At 46.3% G+C, this 14,025-nt stretch overlaps 2 protein-coding genes across 3 annotated transcripts; both read right to left on the minus strand.

Moving 5' to 3' along the window:
- Positions 1-347: 347 nt before the first annotated feature.
- zfyve27 (zinc finger, FYVE domain containing 27) lies at positions 348-7,834 on the minus strand. Of its 2 annotated transcripts, XM_086142879.1 has the most exons (13): positions 7,526-7,834; positions 6,415-6,652; positions 6,165-6,235; positions 5,871-6,057; positions 5,096-5,191; positions 4,385-4,497; positions 4,172-4,290; positions 3,724-3,795; positions 3,354-3,374; positions 2,447-2,588; positions 2,272-2,318; positions 2,094-2,175; positions 348-1,661 (listed from the first exon to the last, which is right to left on the minus strand). In XM_086142879.1, the coding sequence occupies exons 2-13, from the start codon at positions 6,642-6,644 to the stop codon at positions 1,591-1,593; spliced, it is 1,251 nt and encodes a 416-aa protein (XP_085999005.1). In that variant the 5' UTR covers positions 6,645-6,652; positions 7,526-7,834; the 3' UTR covers positions 348-1,590. The 2 variants fall into 2 exon arrangements, with proteins under 2 accessions (XP_085999005.1, XP_085999007.1); XM_086142881.1 differs by lacking the exon at positions 3,354-3,374.
- A 396-nt stretch (positions 7,835-8,230) lies between these two features.
- On the minus strand, positions 8,231-11,589 carry LOC147213853 (uncharacterized). The gene is made up of 3 exons (XM_086142883.1): positions 11,265-11,589; positions 10,072-10,308; positions 8,231-9,005 (listed from the first exon to the last, which is right to left on the minus strand). The coding sequence occupies exons 1-3, from the start codon at positions 11,563-11,565 to the stop codon at positions 8,431-8,433; spliced, it is 1,113 nt and encodes a 370-aa protein (XP_085999009.1). The 5' UTR covers positions 11,566-11,589; the 3' UTR covers positions 8,231-8,430.
- Positions 11,590-14,025: the final 2,436 nt, after the last annotated feature.

The raw sequence follows: 14,025 nt of genomic DNA on the forward strand, positions 1-14,025 counted from the left end.
GGGATAAAAAATAATCCAAAGAAGTCTGAACGAGTGCATTACGTGCATGACAAATAATTGATATTAGAAATTTGATGTCATTCGTTTCGGCATCTATACACTTACTAAGTTTGTGTTAATCAAAGCAAATGTATCCAAGTTACTCAAAAATGATTGCGTTGTTGTCCTATTATAGTCTCTCAGGATGTAAATAGTTCAAAACTACCATTATAAATATACTTTCCACTCATTACTTTGAGTGAATCAAATCGTCACAGAGTTTATTTCAACAACGGCAATTTTCAACTATAAAATAGGTGGCGTTATATACAGAAAGTCAGCGGGTCAAATAATAACATGCACTTGCGGGAGTTTTAAATTAAATATATTAGATATAATAATAGAACAAATTACAGTGACAGTTCATATGATGACATTAAAAGCAAAGCAAACGGTAACAATCATCTGTGTCTGAGTCATAATTAAAACCACACTGCATTCGGGATTCCTTTTCTCGGGGTCACGTGGCCGACGCACAGATTCTCTTAGGTCCTGCTTTCACGTGCGCGAGGCTCCGTTGTGGGCCTTGAATTGTTATTTGACTAGACATGTCAAGAAGAAATCAAAAAAAAACTAGTTGGGTTAACAGCGATCCAGTTGGAGGTAAAACAGGAAACGAAGGGCCGGCTAAGAGGGTTATTCTAAAACTCACGAGGCATGTCCAAGCGACACGAAACGGCAGCAGAAACCGGGCCCCAGATTTGATCGTCGCAGGTTTTGGCGAGGCCTCGTTCCCGCCCTGCAGGACGTCCGCCACGGCAAATCGGACAAACGTACAGGCTGAGCTGCAGGCAGTAATGTAACCATCCAAATGGTTGGGTGCGCCTTCGGAGCTCGAGGTGTAAAAATCAAAACCTCACCCGTCCCCGGTCCCGAGGTCTGTTAGCTGAAACGCTCTTGAGAGGAGTACTTGTGGAGGTTTTGAGGTCAGTAACAGAACCGGTAGGCTGTATGAGTGGCAGTGGGAGCTAACGGAGCTTAAAATACAAGCCTAAACTAAAAACACCAGCGCAATTAATGGAACAACCTGCGGCGAGTGGAATAAGAAGTGGGTCCAGGTGCACTGGGGGGTGAGTGGTGTTAGAAGCGTCATTTGCTTGTAGGTCCATGACCTCGGTTCAGGTTGTGAGGCCATCTCCAGCCAGGAACAAATTTCATCCGGGTTTCCAAGGAGCGGATTGTTCAGAAGTGTCCGCACCTGCTACAGACGTCCGGCAATTCAGTGAAAAAAAAAAAAAAAAAAAGTGACTCTGAGCTTATTTGACTTTTTACAGCGATTGCACTCTTTATCGGATGGTCCAGTTCTTCTTGGAGGGTTGAGACGGGATTATGTATCGTATTACAGCAGACGTTCCAAGCAACACAAGAATCGGGGTTGAGGGTCTCGGGCTCCAACCTGAGAGGTATTTTGACAGATGTGAACGCCGAAGTCGTGAAAACCAAGGCATGCATCGGGGTTCCAGTAATGTGTTGAAGGGCTGCGGGGGGAAAACACAGCGAGTGGCCTCCTTTCCCCCGCTGGCTGTCCAGAGTCACGGCTGACACAGCGTTTCATTGTAACTTGATGAGCGAGGAATTACAGGCAGCACAAACAAACACCGTCTCTCTCTGGGCCTCTGGAGCTGTGGGGAGACAACCGGACACGACGGCGTGAACGGCGGATCCTGCAGGTGTGAGCGCTACAATAGCGGGCTGAGCATTTTCAACGCATGGCTGACGCGCTTCGGTTTCATCTGGGGACCGATATATTTAGGAAAAGTGATGCATAATTGATGGCCAGCGTCAAAATCAGATAGAAGGGGCCTGACCAGCTGGAGCTGGGCAAGAGGCAGGGTTTCAACCCTGTCGGCTGTCAATCACAGGGCCACGCAAAGAGACATTCGACCATTATCTTTCTTTCCCACCTACTGACAATTTAGAGTCTTCAATGAGCCAACTGTTTCTGGACTCTAAGATGGGTTTATTATTTAAAAATGAAAGTAATCAGGTTTAATATTGCCAAGTTATAATATTTCATCATGTTATATGACCTCTGTCTGATTCTCCCATCTTACCCGTGGCTCCCATGTACGACCGCAGCACCTTGTAGGAGCAGCATCGAGAACAGAAGCTGTTGCCACAGTTACTGCAGTTCTTCTGCAACGCAAAGAAACCCCGCGTTACAAGGCACGCGGCAGAGAAACCCACGAGGATCCGACCCCCCCCCCCCATCCTCCAGCTCAGAGTCCTCACCCTTTTCTTCAGCACGGAGAAGACGGCGTTGCAGTTGGAGCAGTTCCCTTTCGCGGAGAGAAATACGAGACTCGTGTTCACGGCTCGAAAAACCAGACCGAGCCTTCAGCAGTTCATTGTTAAGTTTATAAATATTAATAAAAGACGACAAGTCGGCAGCCGACGCGTCACGCACCTGTGCTGGCCGTCGGGTAGCGTTTGCGCAGCTTTTCCGTCAGCTTGGACACTTTGCTGCGTATGGGTTCGTTGCGACTCAGGAGGCCGTTTTCGGAGACCGTGTCGTACTCGGGAGCCCCGAGGGGCCCTTCGTCGTCCTCCTGAAGAGGGAGAGAAGCTGGATGAGTTAACCTGGATGCACAGCATAAGTGGGTAAAATTCCGGTCGGACGGACTGAGACATAAAAATACATGCATGTTTCTGCAGGATCATACAGCCAAAAACATGAAAAACATCAACGCGATCACCGAGGACAGAGAGTCCATCTGCACAGTTTTAATCCCCCTGACGCTGACCCCGGTTAGCACGTTCATCCCCCACTTCTCGGTAACGTTGGGCCACCTTGGCGGAGGTGGGGGCCGGGAGAGTATTTTTTGCACACAAAATTAGCCAAGGAAAGGAAAGAAGGATGTTATTCTGCCCGACTCCGGGGACAATCTGATCCTTCAGTATCCGCCTCTCATGTCTCTATCAGGGCAAACACAAATATAATACATCTATATATGAGGGATATAAACGGACTAACAATTCTAATGCGTGCGACTGTGGTGCTTTGCATAGAAGCATGCAGGATTTGTGGATGAGATCGAACCGGTCCTCCACATGTGGCTTCACAAGACACAACTTCTCACAGCATTAACTATCGCTGCCGCAGGACTCCGGGAGGGACGCTTACCATCGATACTTTAGGGATTTCCTGATTGGCGGGTGGGGAAAACACGCGAGGGAAGACGAACCCACACACAAGAACGCTCCGCAAACAAACAAAACAAAAAAAACAGCCTTCAAAAAGCCCTCTGTAAGACGGCTCAAGGGGAAAAGCTTGAATAAACACTGAGTTCACTGAGAGGTGGGTATGAACTCACCTGGAGGGAAATGGAATTTTCCTGAGTTTGGGTGACAGCAGGAGGAGAAAACAAAACAGGAAATACATCACTGAAATGAAAGGCGTCCACCTCTCCACACACAGCAGGCAGAGACACTAAGTTCTGCTCGGTGTGCATACACGCTTAGAAAAGGGCTTGCTGTGGTTCATTGATAATACTCGCCAACATATGTTCATTTCATTTATTTTTAGAGACGACCAATGTGGATTTTTTTTTCAAAAAGCCGAGTTTGTTGTTTTTGCGCAGATTGAGTTCGAGCGTCTTACTAAATCTAAGAGGTGCCAATCTGTTCAGAAAACCCTTGGCTGGATAAAAACGAAAAAAAACAGGGGTCGGGGATAGAACTTACCTCAATTGCATCCTTAAATTCATCATCTGGTTCTGCCTCCTCCGCCTCCTCAACACTGCCAGGAGACAGGTCCTGCAACCGGGACACGCACAGACAATCGGTGAACGTGCACTCAGGGTGTCTCCGAGCGGGGTCGGGGCACCTGAGGCCGGGTGCTGGAGCAGGGGAATATTCTTGGCCCGCTTCCTTTCCGTAACCCGGAGGCCTCCGGCAAACCCAGGGCAGCCCATCATCATCTGCCCCCCCCACGCCCCCTCCCTTCTGAGAACCAAAGCTCCAGAGAAAACAGCTGGTTCATGCAAATCCATAGGTTTGCCTTTGGGTAGCAGATAAATACATAGAGAGCGGGACTTGATAAGAGGCTTATAGCGTCTAATGTAAATCACAAGCGCTAAATCTGTCCGTATCCCACCCCGACATTCCAGCTGTTTGCGCCGGGCAACCTCACCTCCAGGCTGGTCGGCGTGGGTGTTCTGTCCGTGACGTTGGCCTGCTCCGGCTCTAAACAGACGGGCTGCAGGGTCTGGGCCGGGCCCGCGTGGAAAACCGTCCGCAGACTCAGCACAACTAGAGTCCATAAAGGGGGGGGGGGTTGGTTACGCAAACAGTGTTCAGTTTATAATTGGGGAATTTGTTGTTTACCCGCTGGGGCGGCAGGTACCTCTGCAGAAGTCTCTGTTCCACAGGAAGACGGTGCTGTTGAGCCCAGCGAGCATCCAGCCCACCGGTGTGACGTAGAGCAGACACACCACCATCAGCATCCCTCCGTAGAACCTGGGGAGGAAGAGGGCAAACGGAGCGGATCAGCCACCTTCGTCTTCATAAAATAATTAAGAAGATCATCAAAGAATTATCTGGAAACTACATGATGATCATCCGCCGGCTCAGACTCGGATAGCTGAGGCTGATTCTACGGGGTTGTATCTGCCGTGCGTTAAACCCGACTTTACCAGACTGGATCGTGAGGTCGAACAGACACGGAGATCTAAATGTGAGGTTTTTTTTCTTTCCTCCCACCCCCCCGACCTCTCCCACTCCCTCGTAACAGATTAATGAATATCGCTATTAACGGTTCTCTTCAGCCGGATACATGTCCCATGCCAGCTTGAAATAAGCCGGGATTAAATTTAAAAGGGAGGGGGAGCCGTCTCCTCGGTGATCTGATGAAATTAGAAATTCCTCGGGTGATTATCTAAAACTACAAGACTAGGTTGGTATTTGATTATGGGAGTGATAAATTTGATTTTTTTTTTTCTCGTCGTCTCAGGACAATACAGGTCGGAACTACTAAATCCAACCTTAGTAGATCTGACCTGCGGTTCTGAGTCAGTGTTCAGTAAAACCAGAGCGGTCAGCGCTGCCGTGTTCCGACCTGGATGACTTGGTGTGGTTATCCCAGTACAGGACCTTGTAAAGAGTGTCCGCCGACTGACAAGCAGAGGACAGCAGATCATCCAGGTGCTTCAGCCTGGCAGGGGGGGGGGGGGGGGGCAGAAAAATCCACAGTGGAAAGACAAATGTAAGACTTCTTTTAAAATCAAGTTCAAGAAATAGATAATGCAGCGATAAGAAACAGACAGAAGCGTTTCAATTTCACTGTCCGGCCAGTTCGTCCAACGTTTACCTCATACAAGTGCATCTCTTTGGAAAACACCCAAAAGAGGTGTCCCACAACCACTAGGGGGCAGGAGACACACAGGAAAATATAACTGCTGATTTTAAACTGAATGAAAGGGTGACTATTGTGAATGCTGGCATTTGTTTGTTGGTAGAGGGCAGAGCCTCTGACCAGGGAGCCCTTCTGCAGCGCAACCACTGTTACCGTAGGATAATGGAAGAAAGTATAATATGATATTTGGCTGTTGATTTTTAATCACAAAGTACTCTTGTAAAGTAACAAAAAAAAAAAAAAACAGACGTGGCCGACAATTCAATATGACAGTGTCAATCTGCACAACAATAGACTCAAGCTTAACATTGCACTGTTGCATCATGGCGCCCAGTTATCTTAGAAAAGCAGTACTTATTACTCAGTAATTCTGCCGAGCATTTGCTTGCACAACAGCAGTGGCCTCACAGGCTGTGGATGTCGGAGGAAATCATCCTGCACAACCATCAACCACACGACTCGGTTTAGCTCCTCTTACAGGTCCTTGACCTCCAGCATGGCCTCGTGTTTGGTGAGATGCACCGTGCCCAGGTCTCTGCGGTGCACTGAGTGATAGCGCCTCCTCTGGAGCTCGGCTTCCGTGGGTCTGCCCCTGCACCTGTCCTGCAGGTAACCCAGGGCGGCGGGCATCGTCACCGCCACCACGCCCACTGTGAACCAGCCCACTGGCGCAGGAGAGCAGGGACACAATAGCAAGGTCATCAATAATTCACGTTTCTTTCTAAACGCCACTAACAGGCTTGTCGATATGAATTTAAACGTCTCGTCCTACCTTCGCTGATAGTGTAGAAGAAGACGTTGAGAAATATGCAGACGAGCAGAGAGAACAGGGGCATCTTCCACCTGACAGGGATAAAATCAAAGCTAAAATAACACGTCTCTCTGATACTTTTTTTCCATATTTCATTACATTACATTATATTACATTACATTGCATTTGGCAGACGCTTTTATCCAAAGCGACTTACAATAGAGGACATACTAGGACATACTATTATTACTAGGGTCACAAACATACGCACCCCAGCAGGAAGCGGGCCAGCTCTACCGCATCGACAACCGGTTCCAGAAACAATGCCATCTTTTTGTAGGACACGACCATGTTGAGGAGGTCGAAGTTGGGCGCAGGGCGCGGGCTTCCCAGCTCCGAGGCGTCCGGCGACCCCAGAGTCTCTTTGGATAAAGTGTGCACCAACTCCCCGCGTTCCCCTGCACCGTGGGAAGGGTCCGGAAGGGCCGCCGTACCGTGCATCTTCAGGCCTGGACGGGGAGGAAGGGGAGGGATTACAGAACCATTAGGATAAAAGGGGGAGAGTTAGAATGATCTAATGACAACAATTTCCTGCAGGCGAGCGTGATGGGGCGGGTATATGTGTGTCACTAGAGAATAAATAATGCAGTCTGTCATTGGCTAAGCCACGGCAGGATGTGCGTACGGTCCGTGCCATGTACAATACGATAAGTCAACAGGGCAGGCGGTTTCATGTGTTACAATCGGGTCATCGGATCAACGGCGGGTGTGGTTGGAGGCGCAACTCTCTGCAAAAACCACAGAGGAAGCTTCAATTATTGTACTTTGTCAAAGCTGCAAAACTGAAGCAACTGATCCTGACACTGCAACTTAAGTTCTGTTTTATTTTTGTTGTTTTTTTGCGGGGGCGGGGAGGATGAGGAGAGGGGTAATTGCCTATAACAAAGCGTTTCCTTGCAAAGCTGAACCAACAGCAAGCTATTTCTGCAAATGTTTATGAAGATCCAGGTCATTTCAGATTTGTTTAAACAAGAAGGGAGTGGTGTTTGATCCCCTCAATTACGTGGTCACTAAAAAAAAACGGTCATGTCAAAGTTAGCCGAAGCTACTTTTATTTATGTAGCTTAAGTATTTAACATTGCAACACAAGGTTTTCCCTTCCAGAATCCGAATTCGATTTCCCACAGCAACGGTTGAGAGGGGAAGAGCTAAAATTAGCAACATCCCTAAATCAGGGCCAGGCGACGTTCAGTGATTTGGCCTTCGAGATGCTGTCAAACTGGAAAAGTCAGGTTGGCTGAATGTCAAAGCGAACACGTCGAACGCCTCGTTAAAACTGCTTTGTAGCTGCTGGATGCGTGAAATGCGGGGAAATATCTTACCCGAAGCGACGAGTTACCAAGTCGGACTGGAGAAGCAAATGGCAAGAGTGAGAAGAGGGAGACTCAGCGGAGACTGACGAGCCCCGACGACATCACCATCCCGGAGGGAGGAAGAGCCTCGAAGGTCCCGGTGGACATGGCAGCACCTCGGCCTCCTTCATGACCACCGGCGTGGGGCAAACAAAGGTGTTTACCGGGTTGTCGCGGTGTTGTGCGCCGATTAAAACTCCCGGTAAGACGGTTACGTTCCCCCCGAGCCGAGGGTAGCTTCCTCCGGCTAGCTTCGTTAGCCCCGTCTCGTCCACTTCCGGGTTTGAGTCCAGGACAAATAGTAGACCGCAGAGACGCCGCGCATGTCAAGTAAGTCCATCACAGAGTGGGATGATCGGCGGAGGCGAAACACGCGTGTCTGTGGGAGGGAAGGGTGGGTGAAGTAGAAACGCGACTTGAAAATATTTATCCCATTTTTTTATGAAAAGAGCATCTGCCTGACGGGGACTGTCTTGGCGCGGTAACCGCGAGAGTCGTGGTCTGTGACGTCACAAAGAGGAAGTTGTCACGTCCCACGGTGATGTTTACATGCCGTGGGCTTCCACGGGGGTGCGTCATCCGCTGACATACACCTCACAGCAATGTTGCACACATTGGCAAACTCGATCAGGAAAAAAAAAAAAAAAACTCAGTGGAAAAGGAATACAAAATAACTGGGCTGATGATTTTCTTTAATCACCTCATGAAAAACAAATCCTAAAAACACACACGTTTTCATTGAAATATTCTGAAATTGACATGGAAGAAATGAGAGGAGACCTCATACGACGTGTCTCCAATTGGAGAAGGTGGATGCAATTTGTGGCCAAACGCCAAATTTTTTAGATTCCTCCCCCGGATAAAAACAATCAAACTCAGACGGTCGTGCAGTGTGAGCGGTAGTGGAACTTGAGCCCCCCGTGGTTCCTGAAGGACTTTCCGCACTGTCCGCACACGTAAGGCTTCTCCCCGGTGTGGATCCGGAAGTGTCTGGTCAGCGCCCCGGAGTGACGGAAACACTTGGAGCACACGGAGCAGGTGTAGGGCCTCTCGCCCGTGTGGATGCGAAGGTGGGTTTTGAGGTTCTCCATGCGGTTGAACTCCCGGTTGCACACCGTGCACTGGAAGGGGCTGCACCCCGGAGGGTAGCGCGACGCTCTGCTCCTCTGGATTCCCGCCGCCGGCCGCGAACAGGTCCGCTGGAGCGTCTGCTGGCAAACGGCGACGTGGCGGCGCAGCGAGCTGGCAACTTGGAAAGTCTGAAGGCAAAACTTGCAGCTGAGGCGTTTGATCGCGTCGTGGGCGGGACGGGCCGGAGATTCGGAAATGGACGGGGGGGCTCCGGGGACGGGAGCCGCTTCTGCCTCCTGCAGAGAGTCAGGGAACTGAGAGGAGAGCGACGGAAATTCCGCGCACGGCGGAGCATCCGTGGTCAGGTTTTGAGGGTGACCTGTGGAAACGCACACAAAAAGACGGATTACTTCACCTTTTCCGACACTTAACGTCTGCAGCTTTTAATATGGGAATCCCTGATACATTCATAACCTTGTTGACCCCTGACCTCTGTCTAGGACAGGGGTCAACAAGGTTTACCACTCAAAAGAGCTTTTGGGGAGACGTTTCCCTGCAGTAAAGAAAACGTCCGGGACCGTGAAACCATTTTGAAATTTAAAATGAATTAACGCGGCATACAATTTTATTTTTTTCTTGGCTCTATGCTATTTATAAACAAAATATGTGTTGCATTTTTTTAAATCAATGAACGACTGCAGAGAAAACAAAATTGCAGTTCCGCATGCAACAAAACATTTAGCACTGAAAAAAAGACGTTAGGTTGAAGGTTTCTTTTAAGCAAAATAATAAGATAGGATATAGTTTACTGATCCCCTCAGGGGCAATTCTTTTTGTCACAGCAGTGCAACAACTATAGTATGGGTATAAATATAAATAGAGATAATTAGAAGATAGCAAAAGACAAACACAAATAAATAGACAGCAGAGTGAACATCAACAAGGATAAGAATCAACAACAGAATGGGGGGAAAAAAAAACAGCAAATGTGAGAATAGACAACCAGAATGACAACGACAAGGATAAAAACATAAACAGTGACAAATACAATGACAAAAATAAACAGGATGAAAAGTGAGACCAACCAGGATCAAAATAGACAATGGAGCTACTCGATGTTTACTTGAGTCCTCCTTGTATTTATGAAAAAGAGACTAACTTTAATTATCCGCTGTCAGCAAACCAAAAAGTGGCCCTCTCTCTGCGCTGTCATCCTTTTACTGGCGCATGCAGTCGCTTATTAAGAGCGACAAAAATATCTAAACGTTTTACTTCGATGTTACAAGATCGCCATAATGTTCAAATTTAAAACGACTTATTCTAAAAATGAACAAACTAAAATAAAACACATTTCATTAAGTACTCGTTAATTAATTTGGCAAAAACAACAGGGAGCCGCATCATTCTAGGATTACTTTTAGGTTTGTCACTGCTTGACGTCTTACCGTTAGCCAGCCTGGGGACGGACAGTCTGGACAAACGGTTCTCCGCACTGATCGAATCGGCGCAGCGGGCCGCAGCGCCTGGGTTCTCCGCTTTTACGACCATAACCAGCTCCGTTTGGGCTTCGGTGTGCTTGCAGCGGGGCGGCGGTGAGACGGCGCTTCGGGTTTCGCCGCCTCCGCATGGATGGTCGCTGCTCTCTTCCTTTACGGTGTAACCCGGGATCACCCGGGTGCCATCTGGGGGGGAAACACAGTAAAAAGACCGTTTTCGGCGTCACACGGAATGAGGCTGCAAACTGCACATTTTTTAGAGATTCAAGTAGGAGTCACTTGAGTGACTTCTAGAGTTAGACACCATGTGGGGCATCATTGCAGCACTCCTTCCCCAGCTCTGTTCAAAACAGACTATTTCATTTATTCATTCATACACTCACCCATGTCGCTGTAACCGGCTGTTGTCAGCAGTTAATTTTTCACTTTTTGCACAAAAATGTTTGAACTCTGCATCTGCACTTTTTTTTTTACACTCAAGTCATATTTTTTTTGGGACGTTGTCAATCGCCTTCTTGCTTTTGTCGTACTTGACTGTGATATTTAGAATCTTTTCTTCACCATGAGTAACATGATTTCAATCCTCCGTCTGAGTGACACATATGACAATATTGACAATAAGGTTGACTATATTTTTTTTCTGTATTTCCCATACTTTGTACACTACTCTATTTTAACTTGTGCTAAGATACGACAAACTTAACTGATCCCCGTAGGGGAAATTCCTTTGTCCCAGCAGCATAACAGTTATAATGTAATAAAGGAAAGGAAAATAAATATGAATATAAACATAAGCAGAGAGGCAGAAGACATCAAGACATCCACGAATTGATAGACAGCAGATAAATAGACAGAGAACATCATGATCATCAGGGATAAAAATGGGGAAAATTAAAATTCATAACACAATCATCCTTACTACACTATCTACTGAAGAAGATTTATACAGAGTAGGATTAGATGGAGAAGGTTGACCTAGGAAGGGATGAATCCAAAGGAGAAGAAGAGGACTGCTAAAAGAATTAAAAACGTGCATTTTATTCTATTCTATTAAGGCCTTTTATGCACTATTCCGCCTTAAAAGTAGCAATAAACTGTATAAAATCATCTTAACAAAAATTGGGGGGTTTGAAGAGTGACACCTTCTCCAGCAGCTCCATCCTCCTCCTCTTCCTCCTCCCCTGATCGTGCACGTCTGCAGACGTCGTCGTGTTCGCAGGCGTGCGTGGAACGGTCTCCAGGGTGATCCCCTCTCCGCCACATCTCCTCGCACATATCGTCGGTGGCCCGACCGACGAGCTCCGTCACTTCCCGGACCGCCAGCTCCATGGCCAGCTCGAAGGCCCCGCGGATCGCCGCGGACAGCTCCTCCTGCAAGCTCCGGGCGAAGTCCGCGGCTGCTGCGGGGCGCCGCTTCCCGGTCCCGCACATCTGCGGTTTCATCTTTACTTTAAAGGGGGTGGACAAATATATATAATCCTCGGAAACGCAGCGAATGCCTTGTTGTCCTCACGATGGTTCGAACACTTCCGCCGGAAGTGGAGCGTCTGCGTCCAACCCGGAAGACTTTCGCCCCACAGCGACACCTAGTGGTGGAATGGAGAACTGCAGCCGCTCGCTAGTAAAACACAACTCGAATTTTAAACGTTTTTAGTTTAGTGAACGTTAAACAAAGGTTTGAAAAGAAAAAAAAATCCTCTCTCCAAGATTAAATAATAAAGATTAAATATCTTATTTCACACAAAGAATATTATACTATCTGTTTGAGAGTAATAAAGACCTTAAAACACTTTATAGCCTTGACTTTGACACTTTATAGTTTTATTTGTATTTCTTATTCCCCCCCTTTTTTTTTTTTTTTTTTACTGTTTATACAATTTCCTACTATTATTTGTTGTTATGTTTTACTTGAAACTCTAGCACAAATATTTCCTTCGGGATAAATAAAGTTGTTCTTATGCTTATTCTTAATTCTAATTCATGTTGGTCTAAGTTGAAGCCTGTAAAAGGAGACTGAGGTTATAAGAAATAACACAGACAAGAGACTATTCTTTTGAGCTCTTTGGATGCAAGATCCAGAGAATCCCACTGAGTTCCTCCTTGCTCAGCCTTTTAATGTGTGAGTGTGTTTATCTACATTACAACTTTCATTGGATCATACAGTTCATGTATAGTCATGCATGAGTGAGGTCAGCTCATGCTGCACCTGTGCATAGTTTTTTTATACAGTTCCTTTGTGCTTCATGATGTGTTGTCCAAGGATGATATGCTCAGAGAGGATAGGTTCCAGTTCAAGGACAACTGTGCTCAAAAACAAAAATTATGTTCAGGGAGGATACGTTCCCGTTCAACGATGGCTGTACTCAAAGATGGAAAACATGCCTGGTTGTCATCTTGTGAATAATTGAAATAACATAGTTTTACATAAAGAGAGAAAACTCTAACACCATCATAATAAATCATTCTAGAATTAATTTTCTTTATGTAAAATAAATGATCTTGGTGTGCAGATTTTTTCAAACCTTTGTTTTGTCGATACTTTTAATCCAGCAGCCATCCCTAACCGGGCAGCAGGTGTGCATGGTTTTCTTTTCCTCCCTTAAGCTCTTTGGTGAACGCAAAACATCAAAACAAATAAATTAACATTCATTCGAAATCATCTGAATTAAAATTGGCGATCGGGGCTTTAAAATCTGTTTTTTGCATTGTTAACTAAATTTCTTGCCATCGTTTGGTATTTTTTCCAGAAAACAATATTTCTTTGGATCAGGCCCCAAAAGTATTCAGACATTTAAATATAAAAATACGATTCCTCTTGTAGTTTATGGATTATTTTAAAATATGAAACCCGGAAGTATTCTGGCCCCCTAGTGGCCAAATGGACGAACTGCAACCGCTCGCCAGTAAAACACACAACTCGAGTTTTAAAGTTCATTGTTGAAAGAAAAAATGACATAATAGGAGAAAAACATCATTCATCCACTGGAAGCAAGGCCTCCACACCCTCATTTATCGCTGAGCGGTTCTGTAATCTTCCAGGTGGGCCAGAATCCACCCAGCAGGTCCAAGCGTGCACAGGGTCATTGTGGTCAAGACCAGCATGGATTCCTGCAGGACACTTCCATGAGCACATCTTGTAGAAAAAAAAAATTGTGTTAAGTCAGTCCTGGATTAACTCACCATGAGGCTGACCCTATGTTTGGGTGGTTTGCTGTTAATGTAGGACGCCCGCTGTTGCACGGACAAGTCCAACCCTCGGACAAACACCCGTCGGGCTGTTGGCAAAGAAGAGAAAATCCCACTCATGTCTGAATACAAGAGTTTGGTTTCACTATCAAGTGATGCAGAAGTCCCAGAGAAGATGGCTTAAAGAATAACATTTGTCTTCACACACCTGCAGACCGGTCTAATTGTGTTGCCTTCAGGTGCTGTAGGATCAAATTTTGAGGAGTTCAGGGTCCACACTGCAAAGTTTGTGACGCTCCTCCAATTCTTACTTGTGAAAAAGTAATAAAACAACAGTTTTGTCACCAAGCGCGTTGGTTTTGTCTGTTTCCAGTTGCTCTATCGTTTGGCAAGTGAATTCCTTACAAAACAGCAGCTACAGGCTCCTTGAGTTAGATTACATCTTTAAATTTTGAATAGATAAATCATTTAATTTATCTCCTCCCCCCCGGGATGAGCGGTGTTGATAATTGATGAATAAAACCAGGTCCCTATCATAACAGTAAATAGCGTCATCTAGTGGCCAGTAGCTGTAATTACATGTCTCACAATTTGCAGAGCCAATATTTATCATGTATCAAAGAACTAGAGGATAAACATAAAGAAATTAATTAATACGCCTATCATTTTAAAGTCCGGGTATTTTGGTCTAAAAAGTGTATTTATTTCCAATAGCAC

This window comes from Fistularia commersonii, chromosome 35, assembly GCF_037954325.1.
Source record: "Fistularia commersonii isolate RoL2024-O1a breed Wild chromosome 35, RoL_Fcom_v1.0, whole genome shotgun sequence".
In the NCBI taxonomy this organism is placed as follows: domain Eukaryota; kingdom Metazoa; phylum Chordata; class Actinopteri; order Syngnathiformes; family Fistulariidae; genus Fistularia; species Fistularia commersonii.

Coding starts and splice junctions, on each gene's coding strand:
- zfyve27 (XM_086142879.1), bottom strand. CDS start 6,644: ATGCACGGTACGGCGGCCCTTCCGGACCCTTCCCACGGTGCAGGGGAA. Junction 4,291..4,384: donor GAACAGAGACTTCTGCAGAG/GTACCTGCCGCC, acceptor TATGGACTCTAG/TTGTGCTGAGTCTGCGGACG. Junction 2,589..3,353: donor AAAATTCCATTTCCCTCCAG/GTGAGTTCATAC, acceptor CTCCCTCTTCAG/GAGGACGACGAAGGGCCCCT.
- LOC147213853 (XM_086142883.1), bottom strand. CDS start 11,565: ATGAAACCGCAGATGTGCGGGACCGGGAAGCGGCGCCCCGCAGCAGCC. Junction 10,309..11,264: donor GGATGGAGCTGCTGGAGAAG/GTGTCACTCTTC, acceptor TTTCCCCCCCAG/ATGGCACCCGGGTGATCCCG. Junction 9,006..10,071: donor CGTCCCCAGGCTGGCTAACG/GTAAGACGTCAA, acceptor GCGTTTCCACAG/GTCACCCTCAAAACCTGACC.